The sequence below is a fragment of the Scyliorhinus canicula genome, chromosome 2 (assembly GCF_902713615.1).
Source record: "Scyliorhinus canicula chromosome 2, sScyCan1.1, whole genome shotgun sequence".
NCBI classification, from domain to species: domain Eukaryota; kingdom Metazoa; phylum Chordata; class Chondrichthyes; order Carcharhiniformes; family Scyliorhinidae; genus Scyliorhinus; species Scyliorhinus canicula.
In genome coordinates this window covers 81,862,387-81,881,963 of record NC_052147.1, presented here as the reverse complement: position 1 = coordinate 81,881,963, position 19,577 = coordinate 81,862,387, and the positions used below count along the sequence as shown (strand labels likewise).

At 44.4% G+C, this 19,577-nt stretch overlaps 1 protein-coding gene across 5 annotated transcripts in view; it reads right to left on the bottom strand.

Moving 5' to 3' along the window:
• The window catches only part of hectd1 (HECT domain containing 1), a 135,997-nt gene that overhangs the window by 82,739 nt on the left and 33,681 nt on the right, over positions 1–19,577 (bottom strand). For all 5 annotated transcript variants that reach the window (XM_038781387.1, XM_038781417.1, XM_038781402.1 and 2 more), the window contains exons 3-8: positions 11,295–11,529; positions 8,531–8,758; positions 5,859–6,143; positions 4,603–4,873; positions 4,433–4,509; positions 4,118–4,216 (exon numbers count right to left, since the gene is read on the bottom strand). In XM_038781387.1, the coding sequence (XP_038637315.1) occupies positions 4,118–4,216; positions 4,433–4,509; positions 4,603–4,873; positions 5,859–6,143; positions 8,531–8,758; positions 11,295–11,529 (1,195 nt within the window). The remainder of the gene's footprint in view (positions 1–4,117; positions 4,217–4,432; positions 4,510–4,602; positions 4,874–5,858; positions 6,144–8,530; positions 8,759–11,294; positions 11,530–19,577) is intronic.

Genomic DNA, 19,577 nt, shown 5'->3' with positions numbered 1-19,577 from the left:
CTCCTGACTGGCTCCACCCATGACTTCCTCACTGTTGCCGTGCCCAGTTTCCATCCTCGTCAGCAGACCGACTCCTCCGCTCTCTCTCTTTCCCCCCCCCCCTCCCAGCAACACCATCCTATCAGCGCGTCTCCCACCCATTGTCCCCAGTCACCCCTCCCCGACCCATCCATACCACTTCCCCAGATCAGCCCTACTTCAGCAAACACGCTACACAAGTCATAAACAACCCCCACAATAGCACAATTCAAGTTAAACAAGACAAACAAAAAAAGAGATAAGAATAACAGGCACTCAGTCCTTCCCATACAGACACAGAAAAAGATTGCACAAAGTTTCCCTGAAGCATCCATCTTAACCCAACCCTTTTAACTGTTTTCTTTATTATTCTCCCCCCTGCCAAGCTCCAATTAATCAAAGAGCCCAAAAAGGAAACATTCAGGTAAACCACGCAAAATAAAACCACATCCCTACCCCCTTCCAACCCCCTAAAAAGGTCGAAAAAAAAACCCAACAAAAACGGACCAATACAGGCAATTTTAAAATTTTCAATTTTCAGGCGAGACACCACATATACTAAAGTTCTGACATGAGCCCAAACGCCCTCAGCTCAGGGCCAGCCCTTGCTTCTTAACGAAGTCCATCGCCTCTTCGGGTTCCTCGAAATAGTGGTGCTGACACTCATATGTAACCCACAGTAGTGATGGAAAAAACAGCCCGAATTTTACCTTTTTTTTAATACAGTATCACCTTCACCTGCCTGTAGCCTCCCCTCCTCCTGGCCACCTCAGCGCTCAAATCTTGGTAAACACGCAGGGTGTGCTCTTTGCCCATTGCAGCACCCGCTCCTTGTCCAGGTACCTGTCAAAGCGTACCACCATCGCTCGTGGGGGACCACCTCATCGCGGCTGCCTCATCTGCAGGTAATTCTGTGTTCCCTGTCCACCACCGGCAGGTGCGGGAACACCTCATTCTCCAGCAACTTCTGAAACATACCCTCCACATACGCAGAAGCGTCCAGCCCCTCTTCCCCCTCGAGGCCCACGATTCTAACGTTCTGCCGGCGAGATCTGTTGTCCAGGTCCTCCTGCCTTTCCAGAAACACTTTTTGCTGGTCCCTCAACCTCCGAATCTCCACATCCGCCACCTTTTGAAAGTCAGCCTGCTCCTCCACTGACTTTGCCAACTGCTGGAGCTTCTCAGCCTGCTCATCTAGCCTTTTTTCCATCCGGTCAATCGATTTCTGTAGCAGCTCCAAGTTGTCACGTTTCAGAGCCAAAAAGTCCTCCTGCATAGTCTGCAGCAGCTGCTCCATTGTGGGCTGGGCTGTCGGCTCCTTGCTGTGAACACCAGCCATGCTGGTCCCTCTCACAGCCTCCACTGTGCACTAACTCGACCACTTCTTCTGCTGTTTACGGTCCCTCTGGCTTCTTAGGTCCATACAATTCTGTATGGGTCCTGTGCCTGAGTACTATTGCTTTCCCGTTCCGCACTCAAAAGCGCAAAAAAGTCGGGGGGAAAAGGTCCGACCGAGACGGGAGCCACCAAATGTGCGACCTACTCCCTCATAGGCGCCACCGGAAGTTATCTATCCATACTTCTATTTTACATTTATGCCGCATCAGGAATCTTCTAACAATCCCAACGAGGCATTTTATCAAAAGTTTAAACTAAAACTCGTATATGGCTTTAGTTTATCTATCAGTTCTGTCCTCTCCAAAAATAACTACGTATCAAATAACACATGGGCGACAATTCTACACTGACTGTCCTTGCTTATACATTACATTTCCAAATGTTTCATAATTGCGTTTCCAATCTAACTCATACAAAACTCTGTTGGTCGTGTGTCAATTCCTGTTTAATGATAGTAATCTTTATTGTCACAAGTAGGCTTACATTAACACTGCAATGAAGTTACCGTGAAAGGCCCCTAGTCTCCATATTCCGGCACCGATTCGGGTACACTGGGGAAGAAATCAGAGTGTCCAATTCACCCAACAGCAAGCCTTTTGGGACTTGTGGGAGGAAACCGGAGCACCCGGAGGAAACCCACGCACATACGGGGAGAATGTGCAGACTCCGCACAGACAATGACCCAAGCCGGGAATCAAACCTGGGACTGTGGCGATGTGAAGCAACAGTGCTAACCACTGTGCTACTGTGCCGTGCCACCCTCACGGGTAACCGTGTTTATCCATCATCTGTGTTTACTGAACTGCACTAGTACCAGAGGCAATTTTAAAGTTCTCATCTTTGTTTATAAATCCCTTCCTGGCTTTCCTCCTCCTTAAATGTAGTCTCCTGCAGTCTTACAACTTTCCACGGTATCTGTGCTCCTTAAATCTGGCCCTCTCCAATTGGTCATTGTGTCCTCAACTACGAAGGCCCCGAGCTCTCAAATTCCTCCCTTAAACATTTGCACCTCTCTTTCCTCCTCCTCCTTCAAGACATTCTGTAATATCCAACCTTTTTAACCAAATAAATACCTGCCTTAGGTATTTCCTCATGTGGCTCTGTGTCAGAAAGATTGGGGCCGAGATTTTGTGGACGCATTGCGGTGGGACCCACCGCAAGATTCGATGGTGCAGCTAGAAGTTTATTGACTTTCAACAGGACCGGACAGTCCTGACGGCGGGTGGGCCAGAAAATGCTGCCCTAGGTGCCAGAAAGAAAAACTCTATGGACGCAATACCCACAGATTCAGTCAGATCTGCTGAGATTGTCCTGCATTTCCTATTTTTGTAACATTAATCATTGGAATTGATTACTTGAGAGCAATGATGGATGAATGATTGAATATGTCCACGGATGAATTAAATGAATTTTTGACCTCCCATGGAATCTGGGCAGGAAAGTGGTGTTACAGCCACAAATCAAATCAGGCATGATCTTAGGCCATAAGATATAGGAGCAGAATTAGGCCATTCGGCCCATTGTGTCTGCTCTGCCAAGACATATGTTTCTCGTCCCCATTGTCCTGTCTTCCCCTCATAATCCCAATTCCCCTTATTAATCAAGAAATCTCCATTTTAAAATTTTTTTTTTTTTTAGAGTACCCGATTACTTTTTTCCCCCAATTAAGGGGCAATTTAGCGTGGCCAAACCGCCTACCCATCTTTGGGTTGTGGGGGTGAAACCCATGCAGACACGAGGGAGAATGTGCAAACTCCACACAGACAGTGACCAGAGCCGGGATTCGAGCCCTGATCCTCAGCGCCATAGTTCCAGTGCTTAACCACTGCGCCATGTGCCGCCCTTGAAATCCCCCTGTTAATCAAGAACACCATATTTGTCATTCAGGTGCTTTTGCCTTCAAGGCTACAGACCAAGAGCTGGAAAGTGGATTAAGACAGAATAGTTATTTCTTACAACATAAGAACTAGGAGCAGGAGTAGACAATTTAGACCCTCGAGCCTACTCCACAAGCTCTTATTGAATGGCTGAGCAGGTTTGATGGGTTAAATGGCCTATTGCTGCTCCCACTTCTTATGTTTTTACTTGCGTTTAACCTGATTATCACAAAATTAGTCATCGCACCACAGGCACAAACATGCTGATCCCTGCCATAATGCATGATGTTAACTAACTTATTTAAATATCCTAGCAAGGTGAACAAGTGCTACAGATCAGGTTGACTCATTGTCAAAAGCTTTAACTTGCTCTATGAAACGCATTTTTAGATCCTGTTTTAACTCTGTGCTTTTTTCTTGTAGCTGTCTTGCTACGAACACCGTATTAGCTGTCCTACAGTTAGCCCTAAAACCATACTGTAATTACAGGAGGATGTCATCCATGAGGTTATGTATAGGTTATGTATAAGATGGTTAAACAGGAGCTTTGTGAAGATTGAGACGCGGGTCGAGCAACCCCGTAGTAATTCAGTTAAGTGGTCATTCATCCTGCATGTGATCAGCACAGAAGTGGTTTTACATAACACACACAGTATTTTCAAGCGAGTCTATGTACAGCAATTGCTGTGATGCTGGTTGTTTTCAAAGCTGTTCCCTAACTCAATAAATCTACATGCAATGGTGCAGTACTTTTTAAATCAAGAAACTTAACAGGAAGCTTTACTTCTACAATAGTCAACTGCAGGAAAAGAATAAAATCATACCTTTGCAACCTGTGGCCTTCCAAAGCAAGCTGCGTAGTGCAAAGATGAGGACCGTTGACCCCTATTAACATCAGCACCCCTCTCACAAAGAAATTCCACCTGGAAAGATAAGCCATTCTGATGTCAAGCTTTCCTGCTCAATTTTTAATATTCGTAGGAGATATTTTTTTCTTAAGAATTTGGTGCCTCACTAACAATTTTGAGACAAAATTACTATTACTGTATTCAAGTTGATTATTTTTCCATTCACACCAATATTTATGAGAATGAAGCACAGACGTTAAGGCATGTTCTAAAGTTACTAAGTTTTCTTACCATTTCCTGAGTTCCAAAAGCTGAGGCCCAATTCAAGAGAGTTTGGCCAACATCATCCATAAAATTCACTTCAAACGCTACACAAGAAGTCATAAACAGGAATTAGTTTGGGGAAAAAGCACATTTTGTCTTAATAAACTACAACATTTGCAATTGTAACATTTACCTACCTCCAGTATCAATAGCATCTATCAATGCATCAGTGTCTTTACTACGGATGCAATCAATAAGCTGTCGATGAGAACGTTCCCCAGAACTATCCAACCTCCGTAGGCCAGGTATCCTGCCCGTGGAGCCAGCACTGGACTTTGGCAAAGCTTTACGCCCTTCAAAAAGTAATACCAGAAGCAGATCCACCAATCGCATAGTGTCAAGCACACATCTTTCATCACCTTGTAGTGCACTTTCTATTGAGTCAGGTAGTGCTGATCGTAATAAATCCTAGGAAGAAAGCATTTATTAACACAACAGTGATAATCAAACAAAAAATCTTTGGACAGGGTGTAAAGAATTCCAACCTAATCAAATATGGCTGCCTACTGTGGTACAAGAGTACTGATAAATGCTTCATTTTACTTTCAGCTATGAAGAGACATCTGCTTTTAAATCTGTGATTTGATCAGTTTTGATGCAAAGTCAGCGATCTGAAATGTTGACTCTGTTCCTCTCAAGATGCTACCCGACGTGCTATGTATTTACAGCATTTTCCATTATTATGTTTCATATGATTTTGATTTCAGGTTCAAATGCAGCACTGAAATCATGTGCTTCAATTCCTACATCAGGGAAGTTGTGAATAAATCCAATTATAAATTGAGCATCAATCATATCTGGAGAAAAAAAACCCACTGTATTCAGAGTTCCAAGATCCTCCTATGAATATCATACTTTATCAGGATTATGAAATACTGTTTATTTTATCAATAAAATTTTGGCAACATGTGAAACATGCCCCATCAAGAAACATAATTGTAATAAGTTTAACAAGTTTATGGCGGCATGGTAGCACAGTGGTTAGCACAGTTGCTTCACAGATCCAGGATCCCAGGTTCGATTCTTGGCTTGGGTCGTTATCTGTGTGGAGTCTGCACGTTCTCCCCCTGTTTGCATGGGTTTCCTCCGGGTGCTCCGGTTTCCTCCCACAGTCCAAAGATGTGAAGCTCAGGTGGATTGCCCATGCTGAATTGCCCTTAGTTTAGGTGAGGTTACAGGGATAGGGTGGAGGTGTGGGCATAAGTAGGGTGCTCTTTCCAAGGTACGGTGCAGACTTGAAGGGACGAATGGCCGCATTCTGCTTTGTAAATTCTATAATTCTAATGATTTTGTGTCCATTTTTCAAATGCGTAAATGTTTAGCACCTTTCTATAGTTTTGTTACAAATACATGCATTAATAGGAAGTTGAAAAAAAAGGGGTCGAATACTTACATGCGTCACAACAGGAGAGCCTCTGCAGAGTGTAGAAAGCAGACTGACAATTGTTGATACTTGGTTACTCAGTTTTGAATCAGCTGCATTGGGAGTTGCTCCTGTGGAAGTACGGCCTGGTTTACAAGCAGATGAAGACCCGCCTGCCACTAAACCTCCTGCTGCTGCCATTCGAGAAAGCAGCTCTTCTGTCAACCCATGTTTCGCTAAAGGAGCTGGGTCAACTCCACGACGGGTGAACCTGTCCGCTAAGGAAGCAAAACAGCGCAAAGCTCCATCTGACACCTGAAAGAGAGAAAGAAAAGGTCAATCTACTATTTGGATATGATGCCACTCCTACTAGTCAAAAGAAGCGTACAATTAAAACCTCTCTGTCCTTAAATATCTGAAAATGTCTTTAAAATTAACCAAAAATTTAAAGATGAATATATTTGACAGTGCCAAGTAATGTTAATTTGATCTTCCTGTTCTGTAACGATGTAAAGTAGAAACATTTGAATTTCAGCTGCTGCCCCAGCAAAAACTACACCCTGCCTACCTAGAAAGCAACACATTTGTTTTCTCTTAGGATATCTGCTCAGAAATCACTCCTCCATTATGTTAAGCAGTGTCTCTTCATAATTTCCAGTCTGGGAATCCCAATCAACAAAACTGAAGTACAAGCCGACTGTATAAATTACACAAGCATTTTGAGAGACTGCATTCTGAAGAAATGCAGCAAGGAAGAGCAAATCCCTATACTGCCTACCTCCCAGTTAGTGCAGTCCAACATCTACGCACCAACTCTACTATTTGACGTACCCAGGTGTGTCTCAATAGCCAAGATACAGCACTGTTCCTTTGCCTACATGGCCTGGTAATCCAAACTTTGTGGTGAATGCAAATAAAACTCAAATACTAACAGCATGACTATAAATTTAAAAGCAATCCTGACTCAGCCTCTTAATTGTATTAATTTTGTTTCACATTGGCGAACAAAGAAGTGTACTGGCTCCATAACTGAAGCTGAGAACACAATCAATTAGAGATACAGAAATGGACAGGATGCAAATGGGAGAGATGATATTAACTCCAGAAATCATCAAAACATCAGTTGGTCTAATGATCAACCAGAAACTAACCTCTTCCATTACGAGTGCCTATAGTCCATCGAGTGAAGTCGCAAAAACATTTTAATGCTACTCTAGCAAAATGCAAATGCAAATGAAAGTGATTTTGAGTAGTACGACTGCCTTCCAAGAATCTGACAATACTGGTCACGATATGTGTACATTAGCCTTTCTCATCTACTGTCAATGTGTTCCCATCTGGGATGGCCAGGCATCGATTACAAAATGGACACTTTTCAAAGAATGCAGGGAAAAGGACAATACTGAGAAAGCAAGCAGGTGCAAGGTTTGTCTGTTAATTGGAGCTGTAGCTCCCAGACAAGACCAATACTGCAAAGCCATTACCATACTAATGAGCCATCTCCAGGGACAAAAGGGTAACATTTAAGTAAACAATACCAAGGCAGACACCCCGGCGCCAGAGGAAACGAGAACAATGCAGGCCAACGGCCACCTAGGACACGCCCAGCAATCAGGGCACCCACCCCTTTATTGGAGGAAATCGATAGGAACAATCGAGAAACGGCCCAATTAATTGGGGTCAAGTTCAAGGCCCGCCCAAAAGCGCGCGAAGCCCCCTTCAGGAATAAGAAGAAATCCCAGAGAGAGAATCGCTCTCTTGGCCTTGGCTCTCAGCGAGGAGACGTGCCTAGCAGCTGCACCAGAACAAGTAAGTCTAAAGTCAACGCACGCTACGAGACAGACTATCTTAGCTGCTATTCCGTACCAGCTCAACCTCAGGAGCCTCAGAACCAGACAACAGCCATTGTTCCTCTGACTGAGTGGGTGCCCGAAGCTAAGTATTGGCTTTAGTAGTAGTGATAGTTTAGTTGGTAGAGTTTGTGCATGAGTATATTTGACTGTGTGTGTAAATAAATGACGTGGAGGTGCCAGCGTTGGACTGGGGTGAGCACAGTAAGAAGTCTTACAACACCAGGTTAAAGTCCACCATGTTTGTTTCAAACACTAGCTTTCGGAGCACTGCTCCTTCCTCAGGTGAATGATTCACCTGAGGAAGAAGCAGTGCTCCGAAAGCTAGTGTTTGAAACAAACATGTTGGACTTTAACCTGGTGTTGTAAGACTTCTTACTGTAAATAAATGAGCATTGATTTTGAACTTACTAACTGGTGTATCGAGTCTTTGATCAGTATTCGGTTTTGAACCTTGTGGCGGTATTGAAAGATACCTGGCGACTCTTGCGCAAACGTAATTAGAATTAAGGAAGGCGACCATATTAACCACCATAAACAGAGCCAATTAAAGAGAGAACACAATTAGCAACAAATGTGGACTGCAATGGGCCTTGATGCCTCTAGGTTAATAAGAAATTATCAACGAGGGAACATAGTCATAACCCCTGCTGGAAATTGCACAGATGTAAACTTAAGTGACAACAGAACTCAGTTGGTGATATGCATAGTCAAACAGCATTAAACACTCACTACCCCTGGAAACAACCAACTGTAACCGTTGCCTTTTATGAAGAACAGATTGGGGCGGAGGGGGTTAGAAAAAACTGTAGTGCTGTATAAAAAGAACAGTTGAGTCCTTGCTCTACTTACTTGGGGATCTTCGTGTTTCAATAAACTAGACAAAGACTCCACACAAGTTTCAAGTGATGAATCTTGAGGCTCCATTTTTCCACAAAGCCTGGAAACCACAGCCATTGCAGAATGTAAAGTGTCTTTATGCACAAGATGACCACTATCCCGTATAAATGTTAGCACACAATTTAGGCCTCCTGCTTCAAATACCGCTCCGGATTCTCGAGTACAGATGAGTTCAAGCACCTATGAAATCAAATCACATTCACTGTCAACAGCATGAATATAAGTTAGCATAAAAAATGAAACGGTCAGAGATATAAAAAAATTCTTCATAATAATAATTCAAAACACAAATTTAAATTCTAAATTAAGTTGTCATTTGAAGAAAAAGTAATGAAGAAATTAAAGGGTAAGTAGTTTTTAGCAGTGACAAACAATACTTATGTGGTGGTTGCTGAAGAACACAGTAATGAGGTAAACAGCAATTAGAACATAGAATATAGAACATACAGGGCAGAAGGAGGCCATTCAGCCCATTTAGTGTGTACCGACCCACTAAAGCTCTCACTGCCACCCTATCCCCATAACCCAATAACCCCATCTAACCTTTTTGGTCACCCAGGGCAATTTATCATGGCCAATCGACCTAACCTGCACGTCTTTGGACTGTGGGAGGAAACTGGAGCACCCGGAGGAAACCCACGCAGACACGGAGAGAACGTGCAGACTCTGCACAGACAGTGACGCAACGGGGAAATCGAACCTGGGACTCTGGTGCTGTGAAGCAATAGTGCTGTCCACTTGTGCGACCGTGCTGCCCATAAATTGTGCCGTTTACATTGTTTAACACAGCTTAATTCTTTATATCTTTCAATTTAAGAAAACAATAAATGTTGGAACTTAAGTGACGAGGAGAGAACATTAGAAACGTATTGATCAATCAGCGCATGGAAGAGAAATTCAGGTCCCCAGTTGAGATTCGCAGACCAATCAGACGACCACATTCAAAACATAACCTTGCAGTTCTTTCAAATATTGATTGATTTGATGGGAAATACATGCCAGGGCCGACAACAGAGAGGTCAAATGGGGCCCACTGCCAAAACAGGCAGGTGTAAATATGTACAATGTTCCTCATTTGTGTGGGTTTTGTTTCGCTTTTCCTCTTTGGTCCATCTCTCTTTGTAATTCTAGTTTTGCCTTGATTGCTTTTGTAAGATAGTACACGTAGATATGGCCTTGTCATTGAATGCCTGAACTGAAATATGTGACATAATATTTGCGAAAACATTTATGACAAATTTTTTTTTACCATCCCATCAATTTTCGTGTCATCGTAAACTTAAGTCCAAATCATTAATGTACAACACAAATTGCGAGGGCACCAACACTGAACCCTGTGGGACCGGACTTACAGTCACAGAAACATGGCTCTACCGTCACACTACTGCCTGCCTCTCAGCCAATTTTTATATAACTTCTGGGAAATGCCAATTATGCCTTCCAGGAAGGGATAAGGGCCAGTTTTTGCTGCTAAATTTTATACTACAAAATGTTTGGTGTACTTGACCACAGTCAAGAAGTATGCATTATTTGGCAGCATCATATTTTCTCAATTATTCATTCAAAATTGTCCTACTTTTGAGCAAGAATGTGCCCAGGAAATTTTATTTTATCAGGGAATAATTCAAATGAGTTTGCACACACACCAACTCTAATTTTGCCTTCTGGCCAATTAATGACACAAACAATACCACTTGGTTATCATGAGCAAATCAGAAAAGAAAACCCGCAACAAAGACAGAAGACACCAAGTACAATTCCATAACAAAGCTCAAGTAACTTTAAACATTTAAAAATTCAAATCAAATTGAAATTTGAATTTGATTTAAGCCTGACCTCAAGACATCTCTGAAGTGTAACTGGTCAGCAAGCCTCATTCGAGGAGTCACCTGCTAAGAGCTGCACAATTCCAATTGTTAGGGTTATCAGTATAAAGGACAGTTATGCTCGAGACAGGAAGTCTTCCGACATAAGGATCAAGCAGTTCCAGGTCAGGGAGAACATGGTCAGATACAGAATAAAATGTTCATTGCACCAGTATAACATTGTTGTAATTCCCAAAGAGTCAGTAGCCTCTCCTCAATTTGCATCAAAATTGAGGTAGCTTTGTGACATGCCTAGTAAAAAATTAGATTGAGACAGCCCAAACGGATCACACATAGGACCCTTGCAGTCATCAGGCAGAGGAAATGTACACCTATCTGGTTTGTGCGAGATCTGACCCCAAGTTCCAGAAGGGAAAAGTTAGTTCCCACCATTTATTTTTAAGTTCATCTATAAGCAATATCAGAAATCATTGCTTATAGGTCATTGCTTATAGATAGATAAGCAATGATCAGATGAGCTTCACAGCTCCAGGGTCCCAGGTTCGATTCGGGCTTGGGTCACTGTCTGTGTGGAGTTTGCACATCCTCCCCGTGTGTGCATGGGTTTCCTCCGGGTGCTCCGGTTTCCTCCCACAGTCCAAAGATGTGCGGGTTAGGTGGATTGGCCATGATAAATTACCCTTAGTGACCAAAATTGCCCTTAGTGTTGGGTGGGGTTACTGGGTTATGGGGCTAGGGTGGAGGTGTTGACCTTAGGTAGGGTGCTCTTTCCAGGAGCCGGTGCAGACTCGATGGGCCGAATGGCCTCCTTCTGCATTGTAAATTCTATGAAATCAACTGGTTGGAAGTTTTTTTAAAAATTGTATCAATTACAGAAAGGTGTTCATTACCTTCACACACTGTTCAGCCAGGTCTCTGCTGGTCCTATTATTGAGCTCAACGACAACCAACCGGTTACAAAGTGCTTTTATGGCTCCATCCACTCCAACAATCCTTCGTGTACACTCAGCAGATACATCCAGGTAATATGTTATGGCACGTGCTGTCACTTCCAATACATTGTCAGGAGCACTTTCATCCAGAAAGATTTTGCATAGAGCTGGTAGAAAGGTTCGAGGCGGGCATCTACAAAAGCAAAAACATTTTGAAAAGGATTGCATCTACAGACAAGTAATATCACCACAATCTTTTAATTTTACCTCCGCATACATCACTAATCAGCAATTAATAAGCTACTTAAAACATCTCTTGTTCTTCAAATAAAGAGTTGAGATGAACCCTAACCTCCTCTACAAAGCAAGGATTTACAATATATAGAACATAGAACAGTACAGCACAGAACAGGCCCTTCGGCCCCCGATGTTGTGCCGAGCAATGATCACCCTACTCAAACCCACGTATCCACCCTATACCCGTAACCCAACAACCCCCCCCTTAACCTTACCTTTTAGGACACTACGGGCAATTTAGCATGGCCAATCCACCTAACCCGCACATCTTTGGACTGTGGGAGGAAACCGGAGCACCCGGAGGAAACCCACGCACACATGGGGAGGACGTGCAGACTCCACACAGACAGTGTCCCAGCCGGGAATCGAACCTGGGACCCTGGAGCTGTGAAGCATTTATGCTAACCACCATGCTACCGTGCTGCCCCCAACGTTTCAAATCACCGAGGATGATAATCTATTTCAATTCACAAAAACAGACAAGGCAAATTTCAACTGAAGCATCAAATTTCCATTCTGTCCTTTTAATTTATGAATAGATTTAACAAGTTATTTTTAAAAGAGGAAACTGTGCAAAGGAAACAAAATGCTGCAGCGTGCTGGGAACTATGTCCAATTGCACAGCTACTCTTCCATTTATAACGCCTGTGGAATAATAAATCAAATACACAAAGCAAAGCGCTGCGGATGCTGGAAACCAGAATTTAAAAGCCAGTGCATGATTAGAGGAACCTGCCACAAACCATTTAAGCTGACAAGGTAGGTTAGGGAGCAGTTAAAGAGTATTCAGGATCCTGGGCTTTATAAAGGGAGCAGAGAGTATAAATGCAAGGAAGTTACAATAAACCTATTAAACACTGGTTCGGCCTTAGGTGGAGTATGTACCAGACAGAGGGGGCACAACAGAGCACGCAAACCACAGGGTACCAGAGAATGTAATTGAGAGAGGTGAAATCACTCCAAGATGAGATATCACAGGAACATGAGGCATAGGAACAGGATCAGACCATTTGACCCGTTGAGCTTGCTCTGTCACTTGGTACGGTCATGATTGACCCGATTGTGGTCTCGACTGAACTTTCCTGTCTGTGTCCCATAACCCTAGGCTCCTGTATCTATCAAAAATCTATCTCAGCCTTGATTAAATTCAATGACAAACCCTCCACTGCTTTCTGGGGAAGGGGGAAGAGAACTCCCACAGACCAACAACCCTCTTATTTTTAAATTTGACCCTTTGTTCTAGTCTCCCCTACAAGAGGATAAATCCGCCCTATCAAGTTCCCCTAGGATCTTGCACGTTTCAATAAGATCACCTCTCATTCTTTGAAACTGAGAGTATAGGCTCAGTATGTTCAATCTTTCTCCATAAAATAAGCCCTTATCCCAGAAATTAGTTGAGTGAACCATTTCTGTACCGCTTCAAACAGAATTATATCCTTTTTCAAATAAGGAGACCAACAATGGAAACTTAGAATCAACTGTGGTAAGAGCAAGAGCAACCCATTCAGTCTTTCAAATCCAATCTACCATTCAATGTATTCATGGCTGATGATCTACTTCAACACCATTTTCCTGCACGATTCACCTGTGCTTAGATGCTTTCAATATGTAGAAATCTATCCACCTTCGTAGTCTTGAACATACTTAATGGAGTTACTACTCGCCTGTGTAGCAGAGAATCCCAAAGATTCACCACTCTCTGGATGAAGAAATTCCTCCAAATCTCAGTCCTAAATGGCCAGCCTCTTAGTCTGAGACTGTTTACTAGTCCTAGATCACCACCACCCCCCAGCTCTACATAAATGCAGTACGGCATCTTTACTTCTATACTCAAATACTCTTGCAATAAAGGCCAACATGCCATTTGCCTTTTTAATTGTTTACCGTACCTATAAGCTTTCAGTGACTCATGAAAAAGGACACCCAAATCCCTTTGAGGTGCAATACTTGCCAGCTTCTAGCCTTCATTATTTGTTTTTCGTACCACGTTGAACATTTGCTGAATTTTTGCCCACTTACTTATCCTCTCCAAATCCCAATCTTTGCATCCTTCTCAACTCACAATTCCATCTAATTGTGTCATCTGCAAACTTAGAAATATTACATTTAAGATATAGATTGTGCATAGCTGGGGTGCAAGAATTGATCCTTGTAGTGCCCCACTAGTTACACCGACAATCTGAAAGTAACCCATTTTTTCTTCTGTTTTCTGTCTCTTGACCAGTTCCCAGTCCATGCCAGTTCATTACCCCCAATTCTATGTGCTGCTCTAATTTTATTAATTACCTCTTGTGTGGGACCTCACCAAGTTTTCTGAAAATCAAAATATATCACTTACACCAGTTCCCCCGATCTATTCTGCTAGTTACAGCCTAAAAAAAAAGCTCCAACAGATTTGTTAAATGTGAATCCCCTTTCCTAAAGCCATGTTGGCTCTGCCCAATCGTTTTCTAAGTGTCCCGTTATCATTTCCTTTATTATAGACTCCAGCATTTTTTCTACTACTGATGTCAGGCCAACAGGTTATGTCGTTCCCTGCTTTCTTTCTCCCTCCATTTGACACCTTCCAATCTGCAGGAGCCATTCTAGAATCTATAGAATTTTGAAAGATGTCCACCAACGCATTTACTATCTCTTTCAACACAATTATCAGGTCCAGGGGATTTATCAACTTTTAAGTCCCATTAATTTCTCTTCACGAATCAGACGACAGAAGGGAGATAGATCACTCGGTTGCATGCTGTACCGAAAACAACCTTTCACTAAATGTTGGAAAGACCAAGGTACTGAACATCGGCTTCAGGAACCGTAGTACGTCTACATCAATGGCTTCAAAGTGGAGATGGTCGATAGCTTTAGATTCCTGGGGGTCACCAACACCAACAGTCTGTCCTGGTCCACTCACTTTGATACAACTGTCAAGAGAGCCCAACAACGTCTCTACTTCCTCTGGAAGCTCAAGAAATTCTAGCCCTCAACTCTAGCCCCAATGACACCTCTGGTGAGTATCTGGAGGACAGCATCTTTTAAGACCCGTTTCAGCAGTCACCCACACCATCCACCAGTGCATTCGGAGGACTGCTGAGTCCACGGCAGATGTCCAGCTGCCGGACTCACCCCTAAATAGGTTGCCGGAACTGCAAAGACAATCACGGAAACATCAGGAAGGAACACCCACCCAATTGATTCTGGAAGTGCCTGGCCGATCCAAAGCCCCATCTCCTGTGACCCCCATCAGCTCCAGTTCCACAGGCCAACGGCACTCAAAAGGCCACCACAGTCAACAGGGTGCAGCAGTCTGCAGGCTGTGGTTAACGGGGCAGCAGCAAGACACAGTGGCAGACAAAGTAAAGTGAAAAAATGTAGTTGCACAATACTTGCACGGGTGTTTGTATATAACGCTCACAAATGTATTACACTTACAGTCGTTTAATTTCTCCTCTTATCTATGGCTCCTTCTTCTGATGAGCTTTGGACCTGTCAATCATGTGTGACACCAAGATTTCTGCACACACAGGCTAACTGTCCCTATCCTGGGCCTCTCTTCTAAGCAGTGTATTACCATCTGACCACAGAAATTGTCCTGCCTCAGCATAACTCTCCACATCAGTAATGCCTGCATATTCACTGCGGCTGTTGAACGAACCTTGTTCCCATGGACTGCAGGGTCCCATCATGTGCATTCTTGGCTCTACATGATAACGAGGTGTGCCCTTATCTCGTCGCTTTCTTAAAGGTAAAGGTCTGGTGTTCAATGAGAAATAGGATAACACTTGCAGAAAGCTCACATACCATCGAACTCCATCTGCCCGCTGTCTCTTAGGAGGGTTTTGATGATAGGAGCCTACAATCAGAGTTGTGTCCGACATACCCAGTGTCAATCTGCTGATCGAACCTTCCCACCTCAAGGTGACAACACCATGCCACATGTATGAACAGATGCGGAGAAATCCAACTTTCAGCATCTAAGTGTCCCGTTATCATTTCCTTTATTATAGACTCCAGCATTTTTTCTACTACTGATGTCAGGCCATATTAACAGACTGTTGGTGTTGGTGACCCCCAGGAATCTAAAGCTATCGACCATCTCCACTTTGAAGCCATTGCGGGTAGAAGGGTCTCGTCTGTTGGTAGACAGCGCTGTGCGTCCCATGGTCTTAAGACTCCAAGAAGTTACTTGTGGCTACTTGCAAATGGTGATCTCCGGAGGCCAAAATAACCTTTAGACATGTTCTGGAAAGGCACATCGTTGCTTCTGACAATGTGGAGGAAAGCAATGGGACAGGAGCGAGTATGTGATGAATCAGAATGGTGCTCCTCATTAGCAATGATGCGTGTTCTTGTGGGCTTCATATTGTCTGATCTTGGACTTTGCAAGGACCAGGGCTGTCTACACTGGGTGAGGGAGCGAGGAGATATTTTAATATCAAGCAGCCATGTACGGCCTCATCATGTTCAGGTGCTCCAGCTTCACTGTAGCATTAGGATTAATTCAGCTCAGGAATGCTAACTTAAATTGCTGGATGTCATTTCGGGGAGTGTCACACAGCTGGGGTATTTTGTAGGTGTAAATATGAAGAGGCCACATCTTCTGATGTCGGATGCCAGGACACCCTCCTCCAGGTAGCACCAAACCTCAAGGTGTGTTTAACCTTCAAAAGCATCAAAGGTGGCCAGAGTGAGAAAGGTGCTGCTACAGAGGGGAAGGCAGGCAGGGGGTTTGGGTCTTCCAAGCCTGATGTACTACTACTGGGCGGCGAATGTGGAGAAGGTGCGGAGCTGGGTTACAAGGGTTGATTCCCAGTGGGTCAGAATGGAGGTGAGTTTGTGCAGGGGGTCGGGACTGAAAGCACTAGCAACAGCGCAGCTCCCGATAGCTCCAGGGAAATACCCAGGGAGTCCGGTAATAATAGCTTCGTTGAAAATCTGGAGGCAGTTTCGCCAACACTTCAGGTTGGGAGCAGGGTCCAGGGAAACGCCGATTCGGGGAAACCACAGATTTGAGCCAGGGAGGTGGGATGGAAATTTTCGGAAATGGGAAGACAAGGGGATTAAGACGCTAAAAGATTTCTTAGGGTTCGTTTGCAGGATTGAGGGTGCTGAAAGCGAAGTATGAGCTGGAGCAGGAAGAAATGTTTAGATACATGCAGGGTTGAGATTTTGCCAGGAAGGAGATACAGAGATTCCTGGAGGAACCGGCCTCCATATTGCTGAAGGAGGTGCTGACAACAAGGGGACTGGAGAAGTGGGTAGTGTCAGCGGTGTGTGGAGCTATTTTGGAAGAGGATAAGGCACCACTCACTGGAAGGGATCAAAGTGGGAGGAAGAGTTGGGAGAGGTTATAGAGGAGGGGGTCTGAAGGTGGTATACAGTGCACACCTCACGAGTGCGAGAATGAGCAGATTCTTTGAAGGAGTAGAAGATGTGCGTGAAAAACTGGACCCGGGTCCCCGGGAGGCCATATTCGGGGTGTCGGACCAGCCAGGGTTGGAAACGGGTGCGGAGGCAGATATCGTAGCCTTCGCCTCGTTGATCGCCCGAAGGCGGATCCTGTTGGGATGCAGATCAGCCTCTCCGCCCTGGCGTGGCGGGGGGACCTGTTGGAATTCTTGACTCTTGAGAAGGTTAAGTTTGAACTGAGGGGAAGGACGGAGGGGTTCTACAAGTCATGGGCATTATTTATTCTGCTCTTTCAAGAACTGGATAACATCGACCATTAGTTTTTGGGGGGGGGGGGGGGGGGGGGGGGGGGGGGGGGTAGGAGAGATGGGTGTATTAAGGGTGACTATGGGTAATCCCGGATTCCTTTTTGTCATTTGTTTATGTAAACATGCGGGCTGATGTTTGGGGGTTGGCGGGAGGATGGGATTGTTGTTATTGTTATGTGAACTGAATGAAATGAAAAAATGAAAATTGTTTATTGTCACGAGTAGGCTTCAATGAAGTTACTGTGAAAAGCCCCTAGTCGCCACATTCCGGCGCCTGTCCGGGGAGGCTGGTACGGGAATTGAACCGTGCTGCTGGCCTGCTTTAAAAGCCAGCGATTTAGCCGAGTGAGCTAAACCAGCCCCTGGATTGACATATTTGTTGCGGATTATTGTTTATTGTTGGGTGTAAATTTGGGAGAAAATGTGAAAAGGGGGAATTAAAATTTTTTTAAAAACCTTCAAAGCATCAGGGCAATGTGTGCACGCTGTGCAATGATGCAGTGTCACCTGGAGGTTCATGGGTGAAATTAGAGTAGTAATGCCGCTGGTCATGTTGGTCCACGATGGAGGATAGTTGTTCAGGAGGATCTTCAGTGCATCTCGTTATTCTCCTGGAATCTACTGCTGATGAGGGCCTCATGTACATCCCTGATCTGCCTGGCCGGTGAACAGTGGTTGGCACTGTTGCTTCACAGTGCCAGGGACCCAAGTTCGATTCCTGGCTTGGGTCACTGCCTGTGTGGAGTCTGCACTTTTGCCCAGTGTCTGCGTGGGTTTCCTCCGGGTGCTCCGAGTTTCCTCCCACAGTCCAAAGATGTGCAGGTTAGGTGGATCGGCCTTGCTACATTGCCCCTTAGTGCCCAAAAGATTAGGTCAGGTTACTGGGTTACGCGGATAGGGTGGAGCCATGGGCTTCAGTAGAGTGTTCTATCCGAGGGCTGGTGCAGACTTGAGGGGCCAAATGTCCTCCTTCTGCACTGTAAATTCTATGAAATTGTGAGGACTAGGCATGACTGTTCTCTTGAAAAGCCAACACAGGCATGATGGGCCAAATGACCACCTCCATCTGTATCATAGGATTAAAAGACTGTATGAATGTTGTTATAACCTGCAGAGGATTCATCCAGCTGGGATGATTGTTCCTTGTGCTGACGGAACTGTGAGGTAACCAGCACTAGTATAACAGGTCAGTTTCTGTAGCAGCTGACAGAAAGGCGTGAGGATCCGGAGGTGTGCAACCAGATCCTGTGTAAATACTGCTGTGGTGCTAAACTCCAACTTGAAAAGATTCCATCCTCAAGTACCTGTTGAACATCCTTTTAAAAAAGGATTTATGAAACCATTTTCTAGCCCCGGAGAGGTAGAGCATTCCTGATTCAGACAACTCGGTAAAACAAAATTCTGACTTTCTGTCAAAATTAAGCCAATGATTATAAATTTATGACCTCTGGTTATTTACATCTGTGCCGAGATGAGGTCTCTAGAGACTGTCGACAATATTTTAGTTGAGGCTGGAGTGCCAACCCTCCCAGAATGGCCAGATATTTACTAGAATTGATATCAATCTCCTGGTGGTCAAAGAAAGTACCCCAGGAGAATTTATAGTGTTGTTTTCAGCAAATCAGTCTCATCATTAGTGCTTCTGAGCTACAACAACCTCTAGCACAGTAGCCCAATCAAATTCAAATCGCAAAACGGAAAAAACAGCCAGGAGGACTAGCGTTGTCAGCCCTCCCAGAAGTCTACTGGAATTGACATCAATCTCCCGGTGGCAGAAGGGATTTGGGGAGATTTTCTTGCACTGTTTTCAATGCATGAGCGGAGAAGTTGCTGACAGTAGGTCTGTAATCGCCCTTACTGCCGTCAGACGCATCAGCATCATGATAGTTTCCAGCAGGATCTTGACCGGCACGGATGCTGAATTGGATGCATGGAGATGCTAGGAGGAAACCACCAACTCCACTGCCCTGGCCCCTGTCCTAGTAGCACCAACTAACAGGTTGTCAAGGAGGAGACAGAACGCCAGATTAATGATACGTGGCACCAGCAATGCCAGCTCATCCCTTCCTGGGCAGTGGCCAAGGTAAGCCACACTCAGCTTTCATGGCCGAAAGCCCGTACCCGTCGCTGCCGAAATGCAACTGGGAAGAGGCAGACCAGGTGTCAGTGTCAGGAACCCTCTGGTTCCAGCGCAAAGTTGCTAAACTAAATAAAATAAAATCTTGTTCCCAAAATT